At 66.5% G+C, this 27,675-nt stretch overlaps 1 protein-coding gene across 1 annotated transcript; it reads left to right on the forward strand.

Moving 5' to 3' along the window:
- Positions 1-27,357, forward strand: UNC5A (unc-5 netrin receptor A). Its single transcript, XM_054567867.1, has 16 exons — positions 1-175; positions 13,438-13,659; positions 18,596-18,739; positions 18,976-19,079; positions 19,199-19,379; positions 19,964-20,131; positions 20,621-20,785; positions 21,737-21,925; positions 22,012-22,314; positions 24,741-24,828; positions 25,045-25,213; positions 25,352-25,585; positions 25,661-25,810; positions 25,890-26,054; positions 26,645-26,823; positions 27,040-27,357. The coding sequence occupies exons 1-16, from the start codon at positions 1-3 to the stop codon at positions 27,203-27,205; spliced, it is 2,802 nt and encodes a 933-aa protein (XP_054423842.1). The 3' UTR covers positions 27,206-27,357.
- The last annotated feature ends 318 nt before the right edge of the window (positions 27,358-27,675 follow it).

Raw genomic sequence — 27,675 nt, forward strand, 5'->3', positions numbered from 1 at the left:
ATGGCAGGACTGTGCCACCTGCAGGGGGAGCTGACCATTCGGGGCGCCCACGTGGCTGAGCTGAGAGGAAGCGTCCTGCGGGGACGGGCCCTGAGGTCCTGCAGGGGGATCTGGGAGGCTTCGGCCCCAGGTTCTCGTGGAAGCCTGCTGTTCCCCCAGGGCCAGGAAACAGCAGGTCAGAGGACAGCAGGCAGGGAGAAGCCCCTGCAGAACCCTGAGGGCGGGGGTCTTGAATCAGGGGGAGAGGTCCTTGCACATGGGAGGAAGGGTTTCCTTGAAGAGCAAGAGGCGAAAGCCAGACTGCAAGAGCTGAGCAGGAACCGGGTGAAGCACAGAACTAGAGCCCGGGGGCAAGGGATAGCCAGGACCTCCCTGGGGAGCAGCGGAGAGTCAAACCAGCGGGCTTCCTGTCAGTGGTGGGGGAGAGTCGGGCCTCCGAGGAGACCTTGGCCGCCAAGGCATTTTGTGCGGCTTGATAACCTGGCCTCCAGGAAGCCCTCCTGGACGCCTCAGACCGGGCCCCGCCGTGCGCTCACTGCCGCCAGCAGCTCCCTGGCAGTCCGAGTGCACACCCGGGACTTCCTGCTCTGACTCTGAGCCCCCTCTGACTCCCGCAGGGGAGCAAGCTCCTGAGAGAGGTGCCACAGCTCCAGGCCTCTCAGAAGAAGCTGAGGACGCGAGGTCACACGGACACAGCCTTTTTGACAGGCCACGCAGAGGGAGCCGAGGCTGCTGGGGAGCGAACTGGCCCAGAAGGAGGTCGTGCTGACCTTGCAGCGAGCTGGCCTGTGGGCTGAGTGTGCATCCTGGCAGGGGGTGGATGCAGCCGCTCTGCAAACGCTCTGCCTGCTCGGGGCTTTTCCGGGGCGAGCCATTCCCCCCACCCAGCCGCCCACCCCGCTCAGCCCCCACTCCGTGTGCCGCTCTGACAGCAGCACCCACGTTCTGGTGTGGGGGAGATGAGGGTCTCCCTTGTCCACGTCCTGCTGAAGTCGGGCTCGGCTGACCGCCCACACAGAGCAGCCGGGATGCCCAGTGCCACCCCGCACCCGTCTGGGGTGGGGCTTCAGGAGAGGGTCAGGGCGGGCCTCAGGGCCGGCCGTGGTCGCCGCTGGCCCAGGCAGGACCGCTGGTGTGCGTGGCCTGCCCACTGACCCGTGAGCCCTCCTCCAGGGCCTCCCTGGTGGGGCCCCCACCGGGAAACGGGCTGAGGCGGGGGCCTCAGCAGCCTTCACTTCCCTCGATTCGTTAAAACCTGTAAGTTTCTCGTTAATACACTTAAAGTTCGTTTTAAGGGGAACAAGCGCAGAGATAATTGATAATAAACCCTCAGTTAATGCCCTCGGTTTACTGTGTGTAATTTATATCCGCTGATAGCGTCTCTCACTCCCAATTACCCATTTAGCTGTGGCGATAACAGCAGTTCAGTCAGACCGATACCAACTTTTATAGATTCCAGCCCAATAGCAATAAATACCCACGCAGAGACTCACTGGGCCCACTGTATTTTTTTTATTAAGATTTAAATATTCATGCAATTATTAATGATTTATTAAGAGCTAATGACCCCTTCAAGAAGCTCTAAATGTTTGCCCAAAGAGACCCTGGCCCTTCCTTCCCTCTTTGTCCCCATCTCTCCTTGCTGCCCCTGCAGAGCGGAGGAGCTGCCCTTCCACTGCCCGGGGGGCAGCGCAGCAGCGCCCACGTTTCCATGGCAATGGCAGGCGGGTGCGGCAGAGGCCAAGGGTGAGGGTCAGGCCCAGGGAGGGTCTGGACTTCTGAGGGTGGAGGCTCCTGCTCCCTGCCCGCCAGCCCTGGGGACCTGGGGACAAGGAGGCCCCTCCTGAGCCCCAGCCAAGCAGCAGCCCCCACAGGGCAGCCTCCCCCGAGCTGGTCTCCGGGGTGGCCCTCCCTCATCCCTCCTCCCTCACACCTTTCTGCATCTGCCTGTCCCTTTAGGGGCCCTTTGGGGGCAGGGGACACGAGCTTCTCTCTCCTCTGCTGCCCTCTCCCTCCTTTTATCCACTTTAAAACACCCCGCCCTGAAGGCGTCGAGGGTGAGTGGGTACGCAGGGCCCTGGGGCCCTGGGATCCGAGCTCAGGCTGCACAGCGTGGCCACGGCCACCTCTCTTTCCTCCGTGTTCCCTCGCCGCCCCGGCCCCCCGCCCTGTCTCCTCCACCGCAAGACCTCAGAGCCCATTAAGGGGGCAGGAAAGATAATGAACAAGCCGGGAAAACATGAAATCAATATCAGGAGAAAAAATATGGCTGCCATTAAGTGAAATAAACAAGCTAGTAATTATTTGGACAGTGGGTAATTAGAATGGGGTGAGGGCTCATTACTGTCTTGTCGGGGTGTTTTGGGTGCAGCTAAACACCCCCTTCCCAGCTGGAAGGCCACAGCCAGGCCTGGGCTCCTGCCCGCCCACATGCAGGGGGTCATTGCAGGGTGTCCCCTGTGGAGCGCCTGCCCCACCACACACAGCCCTACCTGCCCGCGTCCCTGTCTCCAGCAGCCTGTCCCGGGCCAGGGCCTCAGGCCCCAGCCGCAGGCAGGCAAGGCCAGACGGGCCTCGTCTGTCCCCTTCTCCTGGTGCCACCACTTCTCACGCCGGGACGCTCTTTCCAAGACCCCCAGGTGCCAGCCGAGGGGTGGCTTGTGCTGACAACTAAACGCCGACCACCTGGGTGATGGGCGGACGGCCCCCTCCGGCCTCTGCCAGAGGCCAGGGGACTTCCCCCTGGAGGTTGTGATGAGGGGGTTCCTGGGGAGGAGGGAGGAGGGGAGCAGGCAAGGCTGGGAGGAGTGGGCAGGGCGCGGAGGCCGGAGCTTCGCCCTGCTGTGTGTGACCCCAGTCCTGGGACCTGTAAGTCAGAGGAGACCTTGGACGCTGTCCAGTCTGGCTTTGGCCTGCCAACTTGTTTGGCCCACACAGCGTTTAAATGCTTAAATTAGTTGTCAACATTTTAAACAGGAAGTTTCACGTAAAAATGGATTTCTAGCTTCTCCTGAAAGGAAAAAATCTGGCACCTCTTGGCCGGCCTTTGGACAGCATCTTACTCTCCACTTTTCTCGGCCGCCACCCAGCCCCTAAGGGCACCTGAGTTTGCCACCCCCAACTTCTGAGGCCCAGAGGGGACAGGACTCGCCCAAAGCCACACAGCCAGGAAGAGGCAGAGGGATGGGGCTGGAGACCCAGTCTCCGGATTCCAGCTGAGGTCTCAGCCTCCTTCCCCCAGTGAGTGTGTGCTGTGGGCCCGTTGCTGACAGGGACAGAAATGACACAGTGCCTGCCCCTGGAGCTCGCAGAGAGTTGGGGTGGGGACACTTCAACTCCACCATAGTCGCTGTCCCCCAGCTCGCCAGGCCCCGAGCGGGATGCTGCTGAGGAAGGGCCCAGGCCTGCTGCGAGCACTCGATGGGGCACAGTCTGAGGGAGGAGGACGCGCCCACCCCCAGCCCCACCCCCAGCCGGCCCCACACAGCCAGCCCACGTCAGCCAGACAACGGCCCCAGCCAGAGAGCCGGCCGAGCAAGCCGCGCGTCCCCTGCGAGGAGGAACTGGGGAGGGCACCTGGAGGAGGTGACACCTTGAATTATGAATTAACGGGGTGGGGCAGGGCATTGGGAACCAGTGGGGTTCCCTGCAGGGTCCCACGAGCAGGGAGCAGGGTAGGGGCCGCACCGAGCCGGCTGCAGGCGTGGGGGTGCCCAGGGGTGAGCTGCTGTGTCAGGCGTGGGGGTGTGTGGAGCCGACCTTTGCCCGGCGGTCAGTGGAAACGCTTGCGGGGGTTGAAGCATGGGATCAGATTGTCTTTCTAGAAATGGCTGTGGCGGCAGAGTTGACAATGGCACCGAAGCCAGCAGGTGGTCACAGGAAGGCACATTGGGGAGGGGGAGCTGAGTGAGCTGGGGAGCCGTGGAGAGGATGGGGTGGGTGGGGGAGGCGTGGGGGCCCTGGGGGGCTGCAGTAGTGGACGTCCAGGGAGCAAGGAGGCCGTGAGACGCCCCGAAGCTCCTTGGGGGCGTGGCCCCGCTCACCAAGCCAACCCTGGGCGCAGGTTTGTGGGAGTTACTGAGCCCGACCTGGGCGCAGGTATAGGGTTCGTGGGGATATCCAGAGAGGGGGGACATGTCGGCATGGAGCTCAGCAGGGAGAGCCAAGGGCCCTTGTTGGGAGGCCGTGGGCAGACAGCTGGCATAGGGGTGGCGTGGAAGCAAGGTCCCGGGGGGTGGGAAGAGCACAGCCAGGCGGCGGCATGGATGAAGGCAGAGGGGAGCAGGGATGCGTGGCCGCCTCTGCGGGCAGCAGGGGCCTGTGACGGCTTTTCCTGCGGCCCCCGTAAGAGGAGGGGCCAGGTGGGCTCAGCTGCTGAGAATGGGGTCACAGGGTGACAGGTGACCAGTGGCTGCAGGGGCGCCGTCCTGGTAAGGGCATCAGCCGTCCCAGCCAAATTTAGCCTGGGGGACAGTGAGCGGCGGCGGTGTGCTCAGCGTGCGCATGGGGGCTCGGTGTGTGCACCCAGGAAGGAGAGCGTGATCCTGGGGCACTGTGTGGGCTGTGGCCGCCGGACACCCCATGGGGCGGGGACTGGAGCCCACCTCGGTCACCACTGTGCGGCCTGGGCCTCGCACAGCACCTGGCACGTTGCGTCCCTCACACGCGGGCTGACCGCCAGTGTCCTGGTCAGGAGCGTGGGGTGCCTGCAGCCAGGCTGCCTGGGCAGGTATCTACCCCTCGCTGCTGACTCCAGCCCTCCATGCCTCGGCGTCATTGCCTGAAAGCTGGAGATTTAAAATAGATTTTTGGCTCCTAGAATAGTCATGAGAGTTAAATAAGAAAATCCGCGGAGAGTCCGTTGTGACGGCGTGACTGTGCACGCGCGGGTGTGCGTGTGCTGGCTGTGGTCAGGGCAGAGTCTCCCAGCGGCAGGTCCCTGGGCGGCTGCCCTCTCGCCTCTGGGCTTCGTCCAGGGCTGCAACTGCCCCGCCCTGTGTGTGCCGGGCTGAGCCAGGCGGTGGCGAGCGGGGCAGCTGCTCCCGGCCCTCCCCCCCCACAACCCAGCCCCTGCCCTGGCCAGGCTCCCATTAAACCACTGAGATATGAAATGCTGCTATATCTGGGACAGGGTCTTTAATTAAATTAATTGCCGGCAACATTGTAAAAATGCTGATGGGTCATAAACGGCAAGTTGGCGATGCTGTCCATCGTCCCCTCAGACTTGTGGGGGCTGGGGGCAGGGGCGGTGTGCTGGGCTGGGGTCCCAGGAGGCCTGCACCCTCCGCGGCCCCGGGGGGGGGGCCCTGCCTTGGAGGAGGGGATGGCAGACAGGGCGGCGAGCACCTCGTCTTAAGGGCGCGTGTGTGGAACAGTCACACCGTCCTTAGCTTGTATGTTGACCTGGTGGAGGACACAAATGGAGATGGGGGGGCGCCGGGGGGCTGGTGGGGTGGGGGGCACCCTCCAGCTTGCTGGCCAGGCAGAGTTATTGCCCTTGACCCGTGGACGATCTGAGAATCTGGACCAGCCCGGCCACCGATCGCTGCTTGACCTTGAGCGAGGCCTTCCCATCTCTGAGCCCGGTTTTCTCGCTGGGAGGACAGGAGGGCCGCCCTCGCGCAGGGAACCGCGCGGGGCCCTCTTCTGTCTCTCTCAGCCCGGCTGCCACAGAGCCTGCGCCGGCCTCCCGCCCGCAGTGGTGAGGGGCTGGGCCAGGCCCGCCTGGCGGCGCCGCCGGTGAAAGGTGGAGGCCTGTCGTGCACGCGCAGGGGCGCGCACACCCAGAGCAGAAGCTCGCCCACAGGCGCACACCCTGCGCCCACAGACGATTCCAAAGCAGGAGAAAGCCTCCCTTCCCAGTTCTCTCTGGGCTCTGCGACCACGTAATTACCCCGGATTCCATTCTATTTAATTGCAGCTTATTAAATTCTAACCAGCCAATTATCAGCCACAATTACAGCTTAATTCGGGGACACAATAGCTATTTTATCGTTTGTTAATCAAATGCTTATTTAGGCCTCCGCTTTATTAACTATTTCTCTGGTCTGAAGTGAGGCCCTGGGGCAGGAAGGGGCCCTGGGAGGTGTCCCCAGGGCCTGTCCCCCATCACAGCCCTCGCCCCAGGCATCCCAGTGGCTCTGAAGCCCCTTCGGTGGTGGGTCGGGGCCTCTGGGCGATGGCAGAGGCACGACGCCTGGTGCAGGCTCCGGGCACAGAGTGGGAAGACACGTTTGTTCGTTCGTGCTTTCAGCGCGTTTATGAAACACCTGCCATGTGCCAGGCCCTGTGCCAGATTCTAGGATGACAGCAGCGAGCAAGACAAGTGTGGTCCCCAGTGTCATGACCCATTTCAGGGGACGGGGACACAGACAGTAACAAGGTGACATCAGACGGTGGTGAGTGCTCTGAGGAAAACAGACTGACAGGGGCGGGGGCACAGCAGTCAGGGCGGGCTTCTGGGAAGAGGCAGCAGGGGGGCCGGGGCCTGGGGTGGGAGGGGAGCACCCGCGGAGAGCAGGGGGAGGTGGGAAGCACCAGCGCAAAGGCCCGGCGCTGGGATCAGCTTGGAGAGCCTGAGAAACAGGGTCAGGCAGTAAACGCAGTCAGTGGGGTGGCGCATTGGGTGGGCCACAGTCTGGTCTGGGAATCACCCAGACCCCTGCCCACCCTCAGCGTGCCTTGGGCTGGGAGGCGAGGAGAGTCCCCGTCGCCCTCTGTGGCTGTGCGACCTCAGGCACGCCCTGAGCCCCCCGGGCCTCGTGCAGCTGCCTGGTCTGGGGCAGCCAGCAGCCAGCAGGGCAGCCCAGACCGCACCCACTCGGCGGGGGTCTCCTGAGCAGGTGAGGCAGTGCCTGCCCCTCGCCACCACCCCCCCTCGCCCTCTTTGTCCTTCGCAGTTCAGCCTGCACGCACCCTCCCCGCGGGGCCTGTGTCCGTCCCCGGGACAGGGCAGGCCTCTGGAGCCCACTGGCAAAGGGGTGGCTTTCCCTGATGTTGGGGAGGGGGTGGCCGCGCTGACACTTTCACACACACATTACCATGGAAACCAGAGCACCACGCACGCGTGCGTGTGAGCACAGGTCAGGAGAGCGGCCCTCCCTTCATAGGGGCACCGGTCACCTTCACCTCCCGAGCGCTCCTCGCAGGACAGCCTGCGGTGTCCCCCTCGCTTACTCACTGAGCCCTCCCCCCATCCCCACCCCCGGGGCAAAAGAGCCCGGACTCAGACCGGCCCCCGCCCTCCAGGGAACCCTTCCCGTTGGGAGTTACAGCCAGGGAGGCAGATGACGAAGGGACAGGCCCGAGGGCCAGGAAGGGTGGGTGCCCGAGACCCTGGGCAGGGCGCCCTGTCCTGGTGCAGGGGACGCCCACATGAGGAAACTGAGGCTTGAGGAACAGGCGCCCCGTACAGGGGCCAGAGTGGCCAGCGAGCCCCAGGAGGCTGCTGGCGGCCAGTGCGGGGCTTCTTACGGGCTGGATTCGGCAGGACTCTGGGGCGCGCACCCCGGCTTGCCCGGCCCGCAGCATCCTGCCCGTCACCTCCTGGCAGGTCCTGGAGCCTCGGGGTATTTGGGGACCTGCCGCCTTGGGGCCTCCACCCCCCACTCCTCCACCCCCGCAGCTGTCTGTCTGTCTGTCTGACCACAAGCACAGCTGCTCTCCGCTCATCAGGGCCCCGGGTGAAGCACCTCCGTCTCAGACTGTCCCAGGTTTAAAATACAGCTCAGGAAAGCATCTCAGGCCACCGGGGTGCAGGGGAACACGTACCCCCACGCCCCGCGACTGCCTGCATCCCTGAGCCCCCACCGCTGCTGCGGCTCTCGGCCTCATCTCCCTCCCCTGGGCCCAGCGCAGGTTTCTGATTGATTGATTGATTGATTGATATTGATTGGAAGATGAGCAGGGCTAGCTTCCCACTAAACCTAAGTGTGTCCTGTTTCCGACACCCCTTTCTGGGCTCTGGTCCCGGATGAGGGAATGCTGTTCGACATTCACTCAACAAACCTTGGCTGGGCACTGGGTCAGAGCCGGGCCAGCCTCTAAGGTGCACCAAGGCAGGGGATGTCTCACTCAGCCCTGCCCTCAGGTGCAGACAGATTCATAAACAGTGGCAGACAGGGTGCGTGAGGCCATGGGGCAAGCCTGCTCAGGGGTTGTAAGAGCTCAGGGGCCGTGTGGCCGGCTCTGTCTGGGGCCAGGAAAGCTTCCCGGGGGAGGGGGTGTTAGAGTAGGACCTCAAGGGCGAGAAGAGGGGGCCCAGGCAGAAGGCAGGCGGACAGGTGAATCGACGCTGTGAAAGGTGTCCCTCCACCTGGCTGCAGCCAGAGCGTCCAGGGCTCCGGGAACACCCAGGTCTCGGGGCCGAGGCCCCTCCCTTCCCGGGTTGCCTCTGTCCGCACTGCAGGCCCCTCCCCCTCCGGCTCGGCCTCCCTGGGGCCTGCCGCACTAGCCCGGCAGAAGGGGACCCTCTCTCCCATCAGCCCAGCCCAAGTCCCAGAATCCCGTCCGCGGGATTCCACGGAGCGACCTGCTCTGGGAACCAGGCAGTGTCGCATGCTCACCTCTGGGGCGGGAGATGGAGTCAGCCCACCTGCGCTGAGTGACCGGGTGGCCTGAATGGCGTGGGGGTGGGAGTTTTCTGCAGAAAATCTGGTGATCTTAGCTGAAGGGGGTGGGGGCGGAGCTGGGACCAGAACGGACACAAGTCCTTGAGGCATTGCAAACAGTCGCGAGGCCTCCCCGAAGGGCACGTGGAAGGCCCGACAGGCACGTCAGGCGGCAGCGCAGGCCCCTGCCGGCAGGGCCTCCAACCCAGGGGCAGGGCACAGTGCGTGGCCCACACACTGGCCAGGGCCTGTGGAGCACCCAAGCGCACCTACCAAATGCACGTCCGCAGCGAGGCCAGCTGGGAGCCCGGGCCTCGGATCGAGGGGCGCAGCGCCGCATCAGCGCCGCATCAGCGGCCAGAAATGGTCCGGCTGGAGGCTGGAGGACGAGGCTGCTGGGCCCCGGCCCCTCCTCCAGCCCATTTCAAATGCAGAACATTCTCAGGGAAGTAGAATAACGTGGGAGGAGGCGGCTTGCTGCCCCACCCCCTTGCTGTGCCCCTGGAGGGGGGCTGCTGGGGGGACGCACGTGGCAGGGGCCGCGGGGAGTGGTGGCTGGCCCGGCCCCAGCCTGCCTGCCCCGCTGGCTCCCAGGCACTGAGTCCCGCTCCTCCGCAAACACGAGTTCACTAATCGCTTGATTAGTCACATCTCATATTTTCGTGGTGTCTTTAAAAATAAAACATTTGAAAGCACTTTCACACCCACCCTGGGCCTCAGAGTTACAGGGGGAGGTCTTACCATCCTAGACTGCAGGTGAGAAAAGGGGACTCAGCCTCAGAGCAGTGGCGCGGTGGGTGTGGCAGGACACAGAGCTGCCCGCTCCCCGCCCCCGGCTCTGCCTATGGGCCGCCCTGCACCCCCTCAGGGCCTCCCTGCAGGGGAAGAGTAGAAGGGCCACTCATGGGCAGATCTGAAATTCAAGGGAGAAGAAGGGGTGGTCGTTCAGTCACTCAACCAACACTCCATTAGTATCCAGGCCAGACCCAGGTTCGTACCCTGAGCAGAGGCAATGTGCAAACAAACCCACCCTAGTCCTGAATGTGGCGTGTACCCTAGAGGGAGATTCAGGGGGCAGGTGGGCACTCAGGCAGGTAACGAAGGGTATAGATCCGGGAAGGCCTCCTGGAGGAGGTGGCACATTTGCTGAAACTGGAAGGCTAGGTGGAAGTTCCCAGATGAACCACACGAGGTAGACCCACCATGGTCCACTCCGCTGGTCACTTTCCCTCCCCGGCCCCCAGCCTCCCTACGCACATGGACACATGCGCAGACGTGGTCTTCCCCGGGCCAGTGGCAACATGGCTAGGACCATTCCTACCATCCTGAATGGAGCAGCCAAAGCAGAGGTGCCAGTGCCGCCCTGAGACAGGTGGGGGCCAGCGGGCCAGCCCCGGGCTCACTGGAAATGGGGTTCGCACTTCGGGGCCTGAGCCGTCGGCACAGCCCTGTCTGCAGTTCCCGGTGCCCAGGAGCCCATCGGGACGGCCAGTGAGCAAAGGAGACCTTCTCCCGAATCCCGGTGGGCGGACAGCTGGGCCGTGTGCTGTGATGGTGGGAAAGCTTGGCGGGGGGCGGGGGGGCGAAGCCCCGGGAGAACTCGGGGTGGGGAGTAGGAGGGGACAGGGCCACATAGCTAGTGGGCTCTGCTCCCGCCGGTCCCCTTGCAGCTCCGGAGTGTCTGCCCTGGAGAGCATTTCTTCCGTGTTTGTCACCTCAGCAGCCCCGAATGGAGCGGGGACAGGCGCCCCACTCCAAGTCCCCAGTCACTAACATCAGACCAGGCAGCCTTGAATTGGGCAGCGGGGACCAGGGACGGACAGGCTGGTGGTGGGGACGGGGACCTCAGCCATTCACATCCTCCCCAGCACAGTGAGGACAGGCCCCGAAGGCAGAGAGGGCCGAGCGGCACGTGGGGTGTCCTGGGAGGGTGAGGACAGTGGAGTTGGGCCCTGAGGAGAAGGTAGGGAAGTGCTGGCAGAGGGGCAGAGGGAAGGGGTCTCAGACAGAGAGAGACCCGTGGGCAGAGACAGTGCCCAGGAGGGGCCTGTGGGCGTCTGCCCGGGAAGGCTGGAGAGCTGGCTGGGCCCGAGCAGGGGGTTCGTTCAGTGACACCAGCCCAAGGCACTTGGCCCCATCCCGAGTCGCCCATGGAAGCCAGGCAGATAACAGAAATAGAAGAAGCAAGACCAGAGCGGGGCAATAGGGAGGGGTGGGAACTGCGGCGAACTAGCCACCTTGCCGTGTTGAAAGGATCACAGGTCGTTTGGCAGTGAGAGTGCACTGCGTTGTGCTGTCTTTGATAGGCAAGTACAAGATTCCTGTCAAAGGGAAAAAGCACTCACTCTGGTAGCCTGCAACGTGGAGGGGAGAGGCTCGGGCCTTCATCCAGGCAAGAGGCCTCACGGGGACAGGGAAGTGTCAGGCAGGTTACAGAGGCTGACCACCCGGGAGGAGGCCACATAGTGGGCTCAGGGCCAGGGCGGGGAAGGCGGTTCTGGCTGCCCAGGCAGCTTCTGCAGCCCCAGGAGGACACCGAGGGGTTGACCCGCACCCGTGGCCTTGGAGTGTCCTTGCTGGAGGGCATAGCAGTAACCCAGAGGGCGCCCCTCAGGTTCTCCCCCGTAAATGCCCCCCGGGGGGGAGGGCAGGCCATGCCAGTGTGGCATGACAGAGGCCCCAGAGAAGTGAGCTATGTCACTTATTGGTCACAGTACATTTATTTTTCATTAGCAGTTAAATGCAGACATGAGGGATGGCGCTGGGTTCAGTGGGCAGCTGCCGGGAGCGGTGCTCGGCGCTGTGATCGACAGGGAGGCTGGAGGGCCACGCGCCCCCTCCCCGCCCACGCCCCCGGCCAGGACCCTGCCCACCGGCCCCGGCCAGCAGGCCATCACGCTGAGTCTCTGCAAGGGGCGGTCCCACACAGGCCAGCGCCTGCCGCAGTGGGTTCCCCCACCCTTCTGGAGCCTGTGACCCCTGCCCCGGAGCCCCCTGCGGGCCCTGCTCAGGGGTCCGGCGTGGCCCTGGAGTCTGCGGAGAGGCTGTGGCTGCCCCGATAAAGGTCTAGAGAGGCCACTGCCAGCTCCCCGCTGCAGGCCCACGTCGGGAGCTCACCATCCAATTCATTCTCGGGAATTTGCAGCCTGAGACCGCTGCCTGGGGCAGGGGCTTGCGAGTCGCCTGAGTGACAGTAAAGAGCAAATGGAATAATGAACGGGGCACGAGGCTGCCCAAGTCACTATGTGAGCCCAGGGCCAGAGCGGGCCGTCTGGGGTGACGCCCCTTGGGCCTCAGAGCCTCCTCCGGCAAGATACGTACTCGGCTCCCCCCACCCGCCTGAATCCCCACCACCCCCATCTTGTGCTCTTATGGGCAAGGCACCCGCCAGCTCTGTGCCTCGGTTTCCTCAACAGCCCCCACCCCTGGAGATGGTTGCCGGGAGGGTCCCCGAGCCGAGGGAGGGACCCTTGCCGTCACCGTGCGCAGGCCCTGGGCGGCGTTCCCGGAGCTCGCGCTGAGCGCCAGTCTCACTTCGCCCCCACAGCAGCCCCAAGGATAGGGCCCTCTCTCCGCGTTCCTCCCCGGAGCCAAGTGGCTGTAGGGTCGAGGGCTTTCCTGAAGTCACGCCAGGCTTCCCAGCCTCGCAGCAGGCATTCCCAGGACACCTGCACGGCCCTGCACAGGTCCCCGCCGAAAACCACCGTCTTGGGGTGGAGGGGGCCAACCCCCACCTTGGAAAGACAGGGTCCCTGTGCAGGCGGGAGGGAGGGGCCGCGTGGATGCCCCCGGGGGTGGGTCCAAGCCCCCTGTGAGTTGGGCTGCCTGTGGGGAGGGTGTGGAGCCAGGGGCCAAGCTGGTGAGGTGCCTCCAGACCCCGGTGGGCAGACGGCACCCCCGCTCCGCCCCGGCACAGGCAGCAACACGGCTCCTCGGCCAAGGTCACCGCTAGCAGGGAGCCGACGGGTCTCTTGGCGTGGAGGCCTCTGTGGACAGAATGTGTGCTGGTGAGGACATCCCTGTGCCCTGAGGGAGGCCAGGCCATTGGGGCCTGTTTGCTGGGCAGCTGGCTGGGGGGCTGAGGGCGTCCCCGCCCCCCTCTCCCTCCCCACACAGCCCTACCCTCGGGGGCCCTGCGGGTCCAGCGGCCTGTGCAACTGCACGGGGTTTACCTCCACCAAAGCCTCAGAGCCAATTACCTGTGTAATTAGCAACAAATGACTTGTGGGATGCTTGCGGTTTTCAGTTAAAATTAGAAGGAAGCCCATATTCAGGCCTCCTTGAAGGGCGGGACGTGGCCCAAGCCCCTCGGGCTCCCAGGCACACCGCCCCGCCCCCACCCTCTGCCCGCCCAGCCGGTGGCCCAGGCTGCCCGGCCCCCCCGGGGCCCCTCCTGTGAGCTCCTTCATTCCCTGGGTGTTTTCTGAGCGCCTACTGTGTGAGGGGCGGGGAGTGGGGATCCACCCAGGGGCAGGCAGAGGCAGCCGCAGCAGCAGAGGAAGGGGCTGGCCCCCGCGCGGCCCTCTCCCCTCCGGCTTTCCCCAGGTGGCGGGCGCCATGCCCGCTCCCCGAACTCCTACCAGGGCCATGACTGGCCTGAGTGCTGCATGGCTCCCAGTCCCCAGGAGTGGGGGCTGCTGCCTCCCCCCTTTACAGAGGGGGACCACAGGCGGGGGCAGGACATTGAGCAGCCCAGCCTCACTCCTGCCTCAGCCCTGGCAGCTGGCCCCCCCGGGGCCGGGCCCCGCCTTCGGACGGGCAGGGAGCCCCGGAGGACCCCAAAGCCCAGCGGGACCCTGGCTCACCACCGGCCTTTGCCCCGCTGCAGGTGCCCAGCAGAGCGCCACGGTGGCCAACCCGGTGCCCGGCGCCAACCCGGACCTGCTGCCCCACTTCCTGGTGGAGCCGGAGGACGTGTACATCGTCAAGAACAAGCCAGTGCTGCTGGTGTGCAAGGCCATGCCCGCCACGCAGATCTTCTTCAAGTGCAACGGGGAGTGGGTGCGCCAGGTGGACCACGTGATTGAGCGCAGCACAGACGGGAGCAGCGGTGAGGCCGGCGGGCGCGGCGGCGGGCGGGCAGGCGCGGAAGGGGAGGCCCAGGAAGGGGCCTGCGGGCGCGCTGCAGCCGTGAGCGGGGCCAGCGTGTTGCCGGCTCTGTCTCCACCACCCAGATCCCCAGGAGAGGCAGGACTCCATGGAGGGCTTCTGTACACACCCCAAGGCCGGTCTGCGGGTACCCGGCAGCCCTCACAGCTTGGTGGGGGATAGGAGGGAAGGCCTGAGAAAGTCCGGGGCCTGTGGGTGGAGGAGGGGGTCCGCACTGCTGTGTCAGCCCAGCGGGGCCCAGGCAGCTGTGCCAGCAAAGAAGAGGGGTTTGGAGAGAGTGGGCCCCAGACGGTGGGAAGAGCCCATGGACCCCACGGGCCCCACACTCCGCAACCATTTAGTTTTTGCGCCCACTCATTTATTCACTCCTTTACACATTCCCTGAGCAGGACGCAGCCCCGCAGAGCGGTGGGCCGCTCCATGATCTCTGAGCGAGGGCTGGGGACGGTGGCAGCCAGAGGAGAGGCTGCCTGGGGAGGTGACGCAGGAACAGAGAGGGGTTAGCTCCTGGTCTGGGCGAGAAGAGGGGCAGAGCGCCCCCCGGCAGGGAATGCCGCACAGCAGAGGCCCCGGGGGCAGAGCGGCGGCGGGCTGGGTGGCGGCGGGCGCACAGCAGCGCCATCTGGGGGTGAGGCCCCAGGCCCACGGGATTTCCAGCTGCTGTGTAACTCGGCCTGGGCTACAGGTGACACCGGGGAGCCAGTGTGGGGGCCTGACGGGAGTGGCAGATGCAAAGACACTGAGAAGGACCCAGGGGGACTCGGCTGAGCCGTGGAGAGAGGGGTTCCAGGCGCCCCTTCCGTGGGACACCCCATGCCCCGCCCCCACCCAGCCTCAGGCCGCAGGTGGGCCCTGGGGGCCACACTGCCCGCGAGCAGGCCCGCGGAGCTGACGCAGCCCCTCCTGCTCGCTGGCCAGCCCCGGTCCAGCTCCTCTGCTCTCCCTTGGCCTCGGTGCTTCGCGGAGCCTTGGGGTCATCCTGAGCCCTTCCCTGGCCACCTCAGCCCACCTGAGACACAGCGCGCGCTCCCTGCGGGCGCGGCTGCCCTCATGAGGCCCAAGAGGCAGTGTGGCCAGGGACCGGTGGGCTGTGCCCAGTCAGCTGATGCCGAGGCTGGCAGGGGACCGCGGGCCGTGGAGACGACTCCACCCCAGGCAGGAGGCGCTGAGTGACCGGGAAGGCCCCAGAGAAGAGTGCCACCCAGGCCTCATCTGAGACCACCTGGGAGCCGCATTCCCAGGCCCGGGGCCGGCAGGGCTGGTGTGGGGACGGCGGCGGCAGGGGGCCAGCCCGGGGGGTGGGGGGGCCAGGCTGGCGCCATGGGAGTCGGCGCTGGGCAGAGGCAGCTGAGGCGGGCAGTTCCTGCCGGAGAACAGGAGCCCCTCACCGTAACCTGGATGCGAGCCACAAGCCCTGAGCTTAGGCCGAGCGTGATTCGGTCCTCAGAGCCAGCCTGCCAGTGAGAGAGGGGACGGGGCCGCAGCTCTGGCACCCACAGGCCCCCAAAAGGGCTCCCGCCGGGCGGTCTGGTCCACAGAACTCGCACCCCATCCTCCGCTCCCGGGACAGCAGGGCTGGCCGCCTTCTCCCGGTGTCGGCACCAGCCACCCCCGCCGCCTCCTCAGCGGTCTGTGGCCCGGCCCCGCGCCCGCTGCTGGCAGCTCCCTTCAGGCCCCAGGCGGGCATGGAGCACCTGCTCTGCACCAGGCCTGGGTCGGGTGCTGCCATCAGCCGCCAGGGCTCTCGGGGCAGGTGACCCAGCTCTGCCCTCCACCCTCGGAGCAGGGGAGGGGAGGAGGTCGGTAGCTCTGTGGCCTGAGAGTCCCTGGCCCCATCCGCACCCCCAGGGCCACAGCCCCTGCTCACAGAGCCCGGCAGGGGTACCAGAACCTTCCTGCCCACGTGGGCACCTTTGAGGACTCACATGGTCCCAGGGTAGACTCTGCTCCCCGCCAGCGCGAGTCCCCTCCCCTCCCTGAGCCTCGGTTTCCTCCTCTGTAAGTGGGGATGAGGAGGCCCCCTGCAGGCCGGTGGGGAGGCTGTGAGATCACACACACAGGCCTTTCTTCCCCCCCACTCCCAGGGCCCGGGGCAACGTTTTCGCATAGTAAGTCCTCCCACTGCTGTGGCAGGTCCCCCAGGGAAATGACAGGTGAGGAGGGGGAAGCCACAGCCAGGGACCTGCCTTTCTGCAGCCGGAAGGTCTGTCCCGGCACCTCTGGAAGGCCCCAGGCCAACCCCCTGGGGCCCCCAGCCTCCCGTCCCTCTCTCCTGCTACCCCGAGGTGGTCGGGATCCCTGGCTCCGCCGCGGCCCAGGCCCAGCGCGCACACCAAGGCCCCTGACAGGCTCTGTTGGCCTTGCTCCCTTCCAGCCAGACAGAGGGCAGAGCTCGTAGAGACACGTCCACCCCGGCCACCAGGACCATCTCCTGCCCCGAGCACCCCTCCTCCCTCTCTCGTGGCCAAGAACCTCTGAATTTTCATTGATCATGTTGATTTCTCAACCCAAAGCCACTGAGCGCCTTGAAGCTCAGAAAGGCTTCCCTCACCCACAGACAGACGTCACTGCCGTGGCGCCACACAGACACACAGACACAGCCCCTGACCCAGAGGCAGCCTGCGGTCAGGCGGGGTGACGGCAATCAGAGGCCAGCCCAGACCTGCAGCCACAGCCGTGCCCGTGTGGGGCTGGGGGGGCGCTGGGAGGGACCCCGGAGAGAGCACCCCACCCCGGCCGTGCCCCTCAGTTGCCCCTGTTCCCTAACCAGAAGACCAGGGGTTAGGGACCCGAGCCTGAGAGCCCTCAACCCAAACCTACGGGTGACAGAAAAGCCTGAAATTTGCAAAGCCAAGCGTTGGAGTCCAGTCTGGGGGTGTCATTTATTGTGTTGCACAGACTCACTGGTCATTAGATGCACGTTGGCAAGAAGGGAGACCTGAGCCCCAGCTTGGCCTCAGGGCCCCCACCCCGCCAGTCCCCTCCCTCCCAGAAGTACTCAGCCTCCCCGCGTGCCTCTGCTCACACCCCACGTCCCCTGGGCCTGCAGGGACCCCCCCCCAACTAGCATCTGCTCAGTTACCAGGCAGGTGCAGACACAGCTGTGCCCAGAAATGCTCCCAGGATTCAGGCTGCTCAGTGACCCGCAGGGAAGCGGGCACAGCCCCTCACCTCCTGGACCCGCCATGGCAGGGTCCGCATCTCCCCCTGGGTCCACCACCCTCCTGGAGCGTGTGGGGGCTCAAGGGCGCAGCCTGGCGGCGGAGCGTGGCAGACAGACGTGGCTCCCACTGCCGGCAGCAGGAAGGGGGCGAGGAGGTGGGAGGAGGAAACAGGCAAGCTTGAATTCAGCGCCGCTCTCCCAGGCTGGCTCGCTGGGCCGTGTGTGAGCTCCCCGCCCCCGGCAGGGGTGGAGTGGTCCATCCCCAGACCTGTCCCCTGGAGAGAAAAACTACCCAGCCCCAAATGTTCTGGAGGTCTGCACCCCTGGGGTGTGTGCCCAGCTTCTCCTCAGATGCCTCAAGACTCAGTGCATGACAGGTGGCTGGCACCCAGGGCCCTCCTGTTCACAGACCCCGGGAGGGTCCCTCGGGTCTCAGCCTGCACCCCACCCCTAGAGAGCCCCTAGAGAGCCCCAGGTAACGACCTCAGCCAGAGGCCACACTGCCCCCTCAGTCTCCTGTGAGAACCAGCCAGGGGCAGGGCAAGTGAGAGGAGAGTCTGGGGCACCCGGTGGGGGGGGGGGGGGCGGGGCTGAGCAGGGCCGCGGGCAGGGGTCAGGGAAGACACGGCAGAGAAATTGAGAGAGAAGACAGCCTCCCTGCTCAGCTGGGCCGTAGCTCCTGCCGAGCAGCCCTAATTGAATTTCTCTGTTAACAATGGAAACACGTTGCTGCCCGGCCTCTCTCCCTCTTTCTGATAAGCCAGTGACCCGAGGGAAATTGGGGTCAGAAGGAGGAGAAATTGGAAACAAACAGCCTTTTCTCACTCCAGGACACTGGTTTTGGCTGGGAGGTGGGAGGGGGGCTGCTGCCCCCCCCGCCTGGGTCCTCAGAAGGTCTGGGCCCTGCTGGCACCCACCCTCCCCCCGCTCCCAGTGTGGCCAAGGGCAGGGGCCTGAGTCCGTTCTGGAGGGGGCCCTCCAGCCCGGCTGGTGCGGAGCGGGTCCCAGCGCCCGTCGCGGCAGAGCCTTCTCCGCGGGCCAGCCCCACACCCTTACCGACATTTCCCCCACTGCCCAGGCACCCACAACCCACCCGGGGGACTCCAGGGCACCCTCAGCCTGCTTTGGGCCCGGGCGGCCGTGGCCGGAGGGCCTGTGGCAGGCCCCTGCTGCCACCAGCCTCCGGTTCCTCACCCACTGAGCGGAGAAGCTGAGGAGCGTGTGGTCCAGGGGCGGGTCCACGGAGATAACAAGCCAGCATGTGGGGATTGCTTGCTAAGCCCGGAGGTCTATTATCATACCAGGCAATGGCGTAATTATATTGTTAATAGCTGCTATTATGTTATCACATGTCAGGAGCCACCTGCTAACCCCCTGGGACCGAGCCATTCCCTCCTTGCCCTTTTATACCCACAAAGCCCTCAGGGCTGGCTGGTCGGCCCCACCCGCTCTTCCCAGGGTCCTGGGAGGCCAGCCCCTGCTGCCAGAAGCCCTGTTAGGGACATTTCTGTAAGTGGCTCCGGGGAGACAGGCCCCTGGGTAGCGACATATAAAGAATGGAAGTGTTAAGAACCTGCTCCTGGCCGCCAGGGGATAAAAACTGCGCTTGCTGGTGGGTCCCCCAGACCGTCCTGCAGGCTGGGAACCCAGGGCTGCTGTCCGGGACCGGGGCCGGCGCTCGGCTCGCCGGCCCCAGCTGCGCCCCTCCCCGCAGGCCTGCCCGCCATGGAGGTCCGCATCAACGTCTCGCGGCAGCAGGTGGAGAAGGTGTTCGGGCTGGAGGAGTACTGGTGCCAGTGCGTGGCCTGGAGCTCCTCGGGCACCACCAAGAGCCAGAAGGCCTACATCCGCATTGCCTGTGAGTCCAGGGACGCCCGCAGGGGGCAGCCCCAGTGGCAGGGGCGGGGGGGGGGGGGTCCCGCCTCCGCAGGGGAGTGTCTACGGGCCCTGCCCAGCCACCCCTTGGCCCCGGGCACTTGCTGTGCCCTCCTGCTCTGTACTGTGGCCCGTGCGGGACCGGGGCGGGGGGGGGCAGAGCCGGCCAGGCTGGCCGGCGTGGGGCGCTCAGGCTGCGGGACACTCCTGTCCTTGCAGATCTGCGCAAGAATTTCGAGCAGGAGCCGCTGGCCAAGGAGGTGTCGCTGGAGCAGGGAATCGTGCTGCCCTGTCGCCCCCCGGAGGGCATCCCCCCCGCAGAGGTAAGAGGGTTCCCGGGCTCAGGCGCCGCCTGCCCAGCCACCCGGGCCGACCCTCGGGGCCACGGCCACCGGCAGGGCCAGCGGGGCGGGCAGTGCAGCTGTGTGGCTCCCTCCCCCAGGTGGAGTGGCTCCGGAACGAGGACCTGGTGGACCCGTCCCTGGATCCCAACGTGTACATCACGCGGGAGCACAGCCTGGTGGTGCGGCAGGCCCGCCTGGCCGACACGGCCAACTACACCTGCGTGGCCAAGAACATCGTAGCCCGGCGCCGCAGCGCCTCCGCTGCTGTCATCGTCTATGGTGGGCCCCGGCGCCGGCGGACGGGGGACGGGCGGAGGGCGTCCGCAGGCGGCACTGCAGCTGGCTCCCGGGGAGCCAGGGCCAGGCGGGCCCCTCTGTGGCCTGACGGGGAAGGGCGGGGACCTTGCTGTGGCAATCGGGGGCGCAGGGCGTGTCTGGGCGAAGGTGTGGCGCGGGCTGGTGGTCATCTGTGGCCGCAGCATCCCTTGGCTTATTTGCAGGCCGGGCACTGTGCAGGAGGCGGCAAGGGGTCAGAGGGAGACTAGGAGAGGCGACCTCAGGTGGCAAGTAGTGTCCTGGGCACCCCTAGGAGCAGGCAGAGTGTGGGGCTTGGGAGTCGCTGCCGCGACAGGCTGGGGTCTGAGCCGGAGGCCCGGAGCGAAGTCAGGACTGGCTGCCCCCATGCCCGCAGCGCCTGCTGGCGGAGGGAAGGGGCCGCGGAGTGGGTGCTGCCCGGCCCGGGGGCAGCTGGCAGAGCGTGGCCCCCCTCCAGGGCTCCCCGCCCAGCCCCCGCCCCAGCCCCTGGGCCAGCGTGTCTGAGGAAGCCCCCGCTCCCTGACCCCAGTCCTTCTCTGTCCGGCCAGTGAACGGTGGGTGGTCGACGTGGACCGAGTGGTCCGTCTGCAGCGCCAGCTGTGGGCGCGGCTGGCAGAAACGGAGCCGGAGCTGCACCAACCCGGCGCCTCTCAACGGGGGCGCCTTCTGTGAGGGGCAGAATGTCCAGAAAACAGCCTGCGCCACCCTGTGCCCAGGTACCAGCGGCCGCCGCCTCCCGCATCGCTCTTCACCTCGCCATCTCCGTGCCCTGGCTCCATCGCGCCCACCAGCTGCCCCCAGGGCTCCATCCCACCGCCCACACGCAGGCCAGGCGCGGTCTGAGTCCAGGACGGGGTTCCGTGTGACGGAGGCGGGGCCCGGTCCATGTCCGGCTCAGGCACGGCGGAGGGCCTGAGTCCCAGGGTCTGAGGTACAGTCAGGACAGGAACAGTCAGTGTGGGGCAGGGGCAGGGCCCGGCCTGGGGCGCCCGCACTGCCCCAGGGCCGGGACGGCCCCCGCGCGGGTAGAGCCAAACAGGCAGGTGTCATTGCGCGTCCCATCATGAGCATGCGTCACCCAGGCCGCCTGGACACTGGAGGGCGTGCAGGCCACGGGGCCCGGCCCTGGCCTGGCTCCCGGAGCCTGAGCTGGCTCCCCAGGCTGACTGCGCCGCCCTCTCTGCCTGTGTCTGTCCCCCATCCAGTGGACGGCAGCTGGAGCCCCTGGAGCAAGTGGTCGGCCTGCGGGCTTGACTGCACCCACTGGCGGAGCCGCGAGTGCTCTGACCCAGCGCCCCGCAATGGCGGCGAGGAGTGCCGGGGAGCTGACCTGGACACCCGCAACTGCACCAGCGACCTCTGCGTGCACAGTGAGTCCTCGGGTTGGCGGGCTTGGCCCGGCCCTGCCCCAGGGAGGCGGTGGCTGAGGCACGCAATCCCCTGCCATCAGCTGCACCCCCCACTCCAAACTCAGGACCCTCGGGGCCCCCATCCGTAAACACCCACACTCGTGCCCTCGCCCGCCCCAGTACATCCCGCGCCGGCCCCGGGACCTGCGTGCATCTGAGGCTGGCTGTGCACAGGCAGCAGCGGTACCTGTCCCAGCCCCTCCCCGCCCCTCCTGCAGCCTGGCCTCCTCCCTGTCCCCCAAGTGCACACACAAGTCCTGTGGGGACAGCAGGCTTGTGAGGCCTGTTAATTACAAGGCCATAACTAACAATTAAAGATCTCGGTTGGATTTTTTCTCTAGAACACACCCTCCCCCATTCTTTCAATTAAAAACCTAATTATCTGTGTCAATTCTTTTCTGATGGACATTCCTTCCATTATGCAAAGCCCCTCTAAAATCAATACAGCTCCTCCAGGCACTCAATCACCGCCTGGCCTGCCCCAGGCCTGCAGAGGAAGACAATGACAAGGGCCAGGGCAGGGACCTGCCCGGAGCCCAATGGGTGGATCCCCCAGGAAGCAGCTCCCCGCTTTGAGGATCCTGGGAGCACCCCCCAGCTGCCCTGCACCCCAGAAGAACAGGCTCAGTCTAGCGGCCCCTGCAAGGCCACCCAGGGAAGTGTCCCTTCCCCACCCCCCCATTCTCCGGGAGCCGCAACCTCAGCCGGAACAGGGCCTGTGAGGGATGCGCATGGCTCAGTGACCCGGCGAGGCGGGGGCCAGTGCAGGCGGGGGCCACGTGCCCCTGTGCCAGCGTCGGCTGCCTGGCGGCTGACGGCCAGGAGCGGGGCCTCATCCTCCCGGGGCGGGGGCCGCGGCCTCTCCCTCCCCACCGCCCGCACCCGCCTCCAAGGCCGCGCTCTCGCCTGCAGCTGCTTCCGGGCCCGAGGACGTGGCCCTCTACGTGGGGCTCGTCGCCGTGGCCGTGTGCCTCCTGCTGCTGCTGCTCGTCCTCATCCTCATTTATTGCCGCAAGAAGGAGGGGCTGGACTCAGATGTGGCCGACTCGTCCATCCTCACCTCAGGCTTCCAGCCCGTCAGCATCAAGCCCAGCAAAGCAGGTGCGGGGCCCCTGCCCCAGCCCCCTGCCCTGGCCGCCCGCCGGGCCGCCCCCAGAGCCCCCCCTGAGCCTGCCTTTGTCCTGCAGACAGTCCCCATCTGCTCACCATCCAGCCAGACCTCAGCACCGCCACCACCACCTACCAGGGCAGCCTGTGCCCCCGGCAGGACGGGCCCAGCCCCAAGTTCCAGCTCAGCAACGGGCACCTGCTCAGCCCGCTGGGCGGGGGCCGCCACACGCTGCACCACAGCTCGCCCACCTCCGAGGCCGAGGACTTCGTCTCCCGCCTGTCCGCCCAGAACTACTTCCGCTCCCTGCCGCGCAGCACCAGCAACATGGCCTATGGGACCTTCAACTTCCTCGGGGGCCGGCTGATGGTCCCTCACACAGGTGGGGGCCCCCGAGTGCCCCGGGGGCCCCGAGAGGCCAGACTAGCCCCCGGGTCCCTCACGGAGGAGGAGGAGGAGGGGGGAACATCCCGAGGTTCTTCCCGTGCCACTCAGCCTCGCCCCAGACGCTGAGCGGGGCAGCGAGGAGTGAGGGAGACGGTGCAGCGTGGCCAGCAGTGGGTCGGCGCGGAGGCCGTGGCCGGGGCTGCCCACTTCCGCGGCCTCGGGCACAGGGCTTGGTCCATTCCTGCACGCAGCCAGCCGGCCCACGTATGCCGAACCCGGGAGGGCCCTGGACCCCGAGCTGGGGCCGGTGAAGAGATAGCAGAGGACAAACGCCCAGACTAGACGGGGGCTTCTCCACCCACCACCTCACAGAAACCCCCGTGACAGGGGCCCTGAGACCCCTTGGTAGAGAGCCCGCGGACCTTTTCCGTGGGCATCTTTAGTGGCCTCTGGTGGGGCTGGCCACTCCCACCCTGAAACTCTCTCCTCCCTCAGAGCAGCCACGTCGCCCGATTTTCTGGCCCCTCTGCAGCTGCTCTGGGTGCCTGTCCCCTAACCCAGGTGGCCGCAGTGCCCCTCCTGGTGCCCTCTCCCCCTCCGTGGCTGTAATTGCCGCGCCCCCGTGCGGATCACTCCCACCCCGAATCCCCAGCCCGGCTCTCCCGGGCACCAGAATCGCACACCCAGCTGCCTCCCGGGCAGCTCCATCTGGGTGTCTCACAGAACGTCACATTCCTTGTGCCTAAAACAGCACTGTCTCCCACCTCCCCCGGAACCTCCTGCTTCCTGGCTTCCCCCACCTCAGGGACAGCGCCGTAGGAGTCAGAGGCTGGGGATCACCTTGACCTCCGGCTCTTCCTCACCCCCCCACCCTCCCACCCCCGCCAGCTTCGGTCACACACCCCTCCTGCCGACGCTCCTGCGGCCCTGCCTCTCATCCCCCCACTGCCTCCCCTGACCAGCCCCTACCTACCTGTCATCTGTTCATGGCTCCTGGCAGTCACCCTCCATCGTGTCCCTCCCCTGATTGAGCCCTTTCCCGGGCTCCCCAAGACCCCCTGCAAAGCCCAGGCGACAAGCCTGCCGTGGCCACGGTGGGCGCTCAGCACGCCACGCGCACCACGCAGCTCTGTGCAGGCACAAGGCCCTCTGCGCGCCCCCGCCCCCGCGCCAGGCGAGGGCCCAGCAGCCCCCACTCCCTATGCCTCGTGTCCAGGCCCCGGGATGAGGTGCGATGGCCTGTGCCAAGCTCTCAGGAAGGGGCATGGGCGCTCAGCGACTGTTGCAGGGTGGTCTCCCCCAGCACCCGGGACTCTTTACTGCCACCCACTTGGTTTCCCCTCGCCCTCCCGGGCGCCGGGCGGCACTCAGTGTGAGCGCTGAGTGAGGACGCGGGTATGTGCACACTCAGATCTCTGGGGCTGTCACCGGCGCCGGGGGCGGGCACCAGCGGGCAGCATGGGCTGGTGGAGGGAGCATTTGCTGTAAACGCTCCGTCGCTGGCTCTCCTCTCCTGGGCCGTAGTTCCTGGAACGGGTGGCGTTCCAGCCGCCCCCTCTGGAGAGCGTGCCTGTGCGTTCGGACTTCGTGGGATAGAGTCACGGAGTTTTTCTCCTAGCGTGAGGGCTCCCTGTCCTAAAAGGGCAGGAAGGTGGGGCAGGGCCACCCCTCGCCATCCCCAGAGCAACTGCCCGAGCCCTGCCCCCGCATCCCGCCGCTGCCTCTCCCCCGGGACACCCAGCAGGCACTTTCGCTGCTGTCCCTGCAAGATGCCGGGGCAGAGGTGAACCAGCCGGACAGGAGGGCACACGTGCAATGGCTCCCCGACCAGGGAGGGCCACCCAAGCCGACAGGGTTGTCCCAGGCCCCAGCCCCACCTGTAGGGGCCACTGCCAAGTGAGGGGCAAAGTCCAGCGGGGTGGCAGAGGGCCGCCACCCCCAGAGGGGGCCACAGCGGTGGAGGTGGGGGAGCCTGAGCGGGGCGGGGGGCGAGGCAGCCGGGGCAGAGGCCCTGGCACAGTGGGCGTGCGGCACAGGCTGGGCCGGAGGGCGGCTGGAGGGCAGCTGGGGCCAGACATGTAAATGCCAGGCGGGGGCAGGGCTTGATCCAGCAGGAGTAACGGGAAGGTTTACGCTGGGCCATGGGGGAGGCGGGCCCAGCACGCCTGGCACCTTTGGTTCGGTGTTTTCTGTGCCCAGACTACCTGGGTGCACTCTTCCCACCCAAGCTCCCTTGGCCTCTCTCAAGGTCACTGTGGCTCCGCTTCATACATGTGGGTCATCCGACAGTCCCTGTGGCACCTCTGTCCCCAGGCCAGGCCAGCACCGATCGGTCCTCAAAGGGGGCTCATGTGGGGGCTGGCGGATGGGGCGTTTGGGGTCTCGCGCCCCGGCAAGCCCACCCTCTTCCCTCTGCCACAGGGGTCAGCCTCCTCATCCCCCCGGACGCCATCCCCCGCGGAAAGATCTACGAGGTCTACCTCACGCTGCACAAGCCAGAGGACGTGAGGTGTGGGCGCGGGCCCTGGGCCTGGGGCTGGGTGGGCCCTGCCCCGCTGCGGCCACCAGGAAGCCCCCTGCCCAGTCACTGCCAGCTCATCCCTGGTCTGGCCTGACGGGGGCTCAGGGAAAAGCTGTTCCTAAGCCCAACCCAGCTCCGCCCCTGCCCGGGGCCAGGATGGTCCGCTGATGCCTTTCCCTCCCCACCCGCGTTTCCCCACTTGAGGTTGCCCCTAGCCGGCTGTCAGACCCTGCTGAGTCCCATCGTTAGCTGCGGGCCCCCCGGAGTCCTGCTCACCCGGCCCGTCATCCTCTCCATGGACCACTGCGGGGAGCCCAGCCCCGAGAGCTGGAGCCTGCGCCTCAAAAAGCAGTCCTGCGAGGGCAGCTGGGAGGTGAGCCCCGCCCGCCACCCAGGGGAGCCAGCAGGGGCCTCCGCGTGGAGCCCGGCTTCCCGCCAGGCCCCGTCGCCCTCTCTGGCTGCCCCTTGGAGCTGCACTTGGCTGCACCTGACCCCCGGGCCCTGCCCACAGGATGTGCTGCACCTGGGGGAGGAGGCGCCCTCCCACCTGTACTACTGCCAGCTGGAGGCTGGCGCCTGCTACGTCTTCACGGAGCAGCTGGGCCGCTTCGCCCTGGTGGGAGAGGCCCTCAGCGTGGCCGCCGCCAAGCGCCTGAAGCTGCTTCTGTTTGCCCCCGCGGCCTGCACCTCCCTGGAGTACAACATCCGAGTCTACTGCCTGCACGACACCCGAGATGCGCTCAAGGTACTGCCCCGGGCCCTTGGGGAGGGGGAGGGCCTCCCCGCCCCCAGGCCTGGCTGACCACCTGGGGCGCCGCAGGAGGTGGTGCAGCTGGAGAAGCAGCTGGGGGGACAGCTGATCCAGGAGCCTCGAGTCCTGCACCTGAAGGACAGTTACCACAACCTGCGCCTCTCTATCCACGACGTGCCCAGCTCCCTGTGGAAGAGCAAGCTCCTCGTCAGCTACCAGGTGAGGGTGCTCGAGGCACCTGCGGCCAGGCACGCCATGCGGGGCTCGCCTGACACCACCCTTCCCCCACCCCTCCCAGGAGATCCCCTTTTATCACATCTGGAACGGCACGCAGCAGTACCTGCACTGCACCTTCACCTTGGAGCGCGTCAGCGCCAGCACCAGCGACCTGGCCTGCAAGGTGTGGGTGTGGCAGGTGGAGGGTGATGGGCAGAGCTTCAGCATCAACTTCAACATCACCAAGGTGGGCAGAGGGGCGTCGGCACCACTCTAAGGTGCGCCAGGCCCCCCAGGCCTACCTGAAGCCACTTGGCCTCTTCCTTCCAGTCTCAGTCTGGTGCGGGGGTGGGGGGGCCGTGCGGGTGCAGGTGCAGACAGACAGCTGCAGGCAGGCACAGCGGGACTTGGGAAGGGGCTGAAGAGGATGTGGGAGCAGCAGGAAGGAGACGTGGAGCAGCCTGGGCCCCAGGCCTCCCTGAGGAGGGACTTTGTACCGGGTCTCGAAGGATCAGTAGGAGTCAGACGACAGTGAGGGAAAGGCCGCATCTCTGGCGGCAGGGACTGAGCTCAAGGACACAGGGGGCGGGAGGAGCACCAGGAACCTGTGTGTTCCGCACAGGCTGGGAAGGTGAGCGGGGAGGGCGGGCGTGCGGGTGTGCAGGGGCGGGGAAACGAGGCTCACTGCACCGCTGACCCTAGCGAGGGTGTGTCCAGGAAGCAGAGCGCTCATTCAGTGCCATGCTCTGGGCTGGCTGGGGCGCGCCTCCAGCAGGAAGTTGCGGTGGGCCTGGGCCAGGGAAAGTTCTAATGCTCCTCACCCCTTCTCACACCCAGGACACAAGATTCACTGAGCTGCTGGCTCTGGAGAGTGAAGGGGGGGTCCCAGCCCTAGTGGGCCCCAGTGCCTTCAAGATCCCCTTCCTCATTCGGCAGAAGATCATTACCAGCCTGGACCCACCCTGTAGCCGGGGTGCCGACTGGCGGACTCTGGCCCAGAAGCTCCACCTGGACAGGTGCCTGGGAGATGGGCAAGGAGGGTTGCCAAGGCCGCCCGCATTCCAGCCTCCAGGGCAGGGCGGGTGGGGTGGACAGGACGCTGTGGGGCCTCTACCCCATCTGCCAGCAGCCGGGGCTCCCAGTGTGCTCGGCAGAGGGGAGGCCCTGCCTTCAGGGGGCCCGGGCCGAGGCCAGGCCACTGATGGGCTCCCTTCCTCCCGTCCCCTCCGCAGCCATCTCAGCTTCTTTGCCTCCAAACCCAGCCCCACAGCCATGATCCTCAACCTGTGGGAGGCAAGGCACTTCCCCAGCGGCAACCTCAGCCAGCTGGCTGCTGCGGTGGCCGGACTGGGCCAGCCGGACGGCGGCCTCTTCACAGTGTCAGAGGCTGAGTGCTGAGGCCAGCCAGGCGCCACCACCTACACTCTCACCAGCTTTGGGACCCGCCAGGGACAGGCAGAAGCCGGACGGGGCCCCGCCCCTACACCGGGGGAGCTGCGAGGACGAGCCCCTCCTGGTGGACTCTGGCCCTTCACACTGGCCCTTCAGACCCTGCCCACGCTCCTGTCCCTCCACGGCCTGCCAGGCCGGGCTGGCACTGCCGCCTGCCCCGGGGCTCTGGGTGGACAGCGCCGGGCGCCGGGCCAGGCCCAGCCCCTCTGTGTGTGTGTGTATGTGTGTGGGGCTACCTCTCCCCGGCCCCGGCCGGGGGCGCACACACACGGCATGCGCGCACACACTGGGCTCGGGACGCGGCCCAGGAGCTCCTGCCTGAGCTGGGCCTTATGCAAACAAACATTTCTGTGCCTGCCGGGTGGGGGCACGTCTGAGGGGCCCGGCTCCAAGCCCGCGGGACTGAGGGCCATGGC

This window comes from Pteronotus mesoamericanus, unplaced genomic scaffold (genome assembly GCF_021234165.1).
Source record: "Pteronotus mesoamericanus isolate MK-2021 breed Mesoamerican mustached bat unplaced genomic scaffold, CSHL_Meso_final contig_2, whole genome shotgun sequence".
NCBI classification, from domain to species: domain Eukaryota; kingdom Metazoa; phylum Chordata; class Mammalia; order Chiroptera; family Mormoopidae; genus Pteronotus; species Pteronotus mesoamericanus.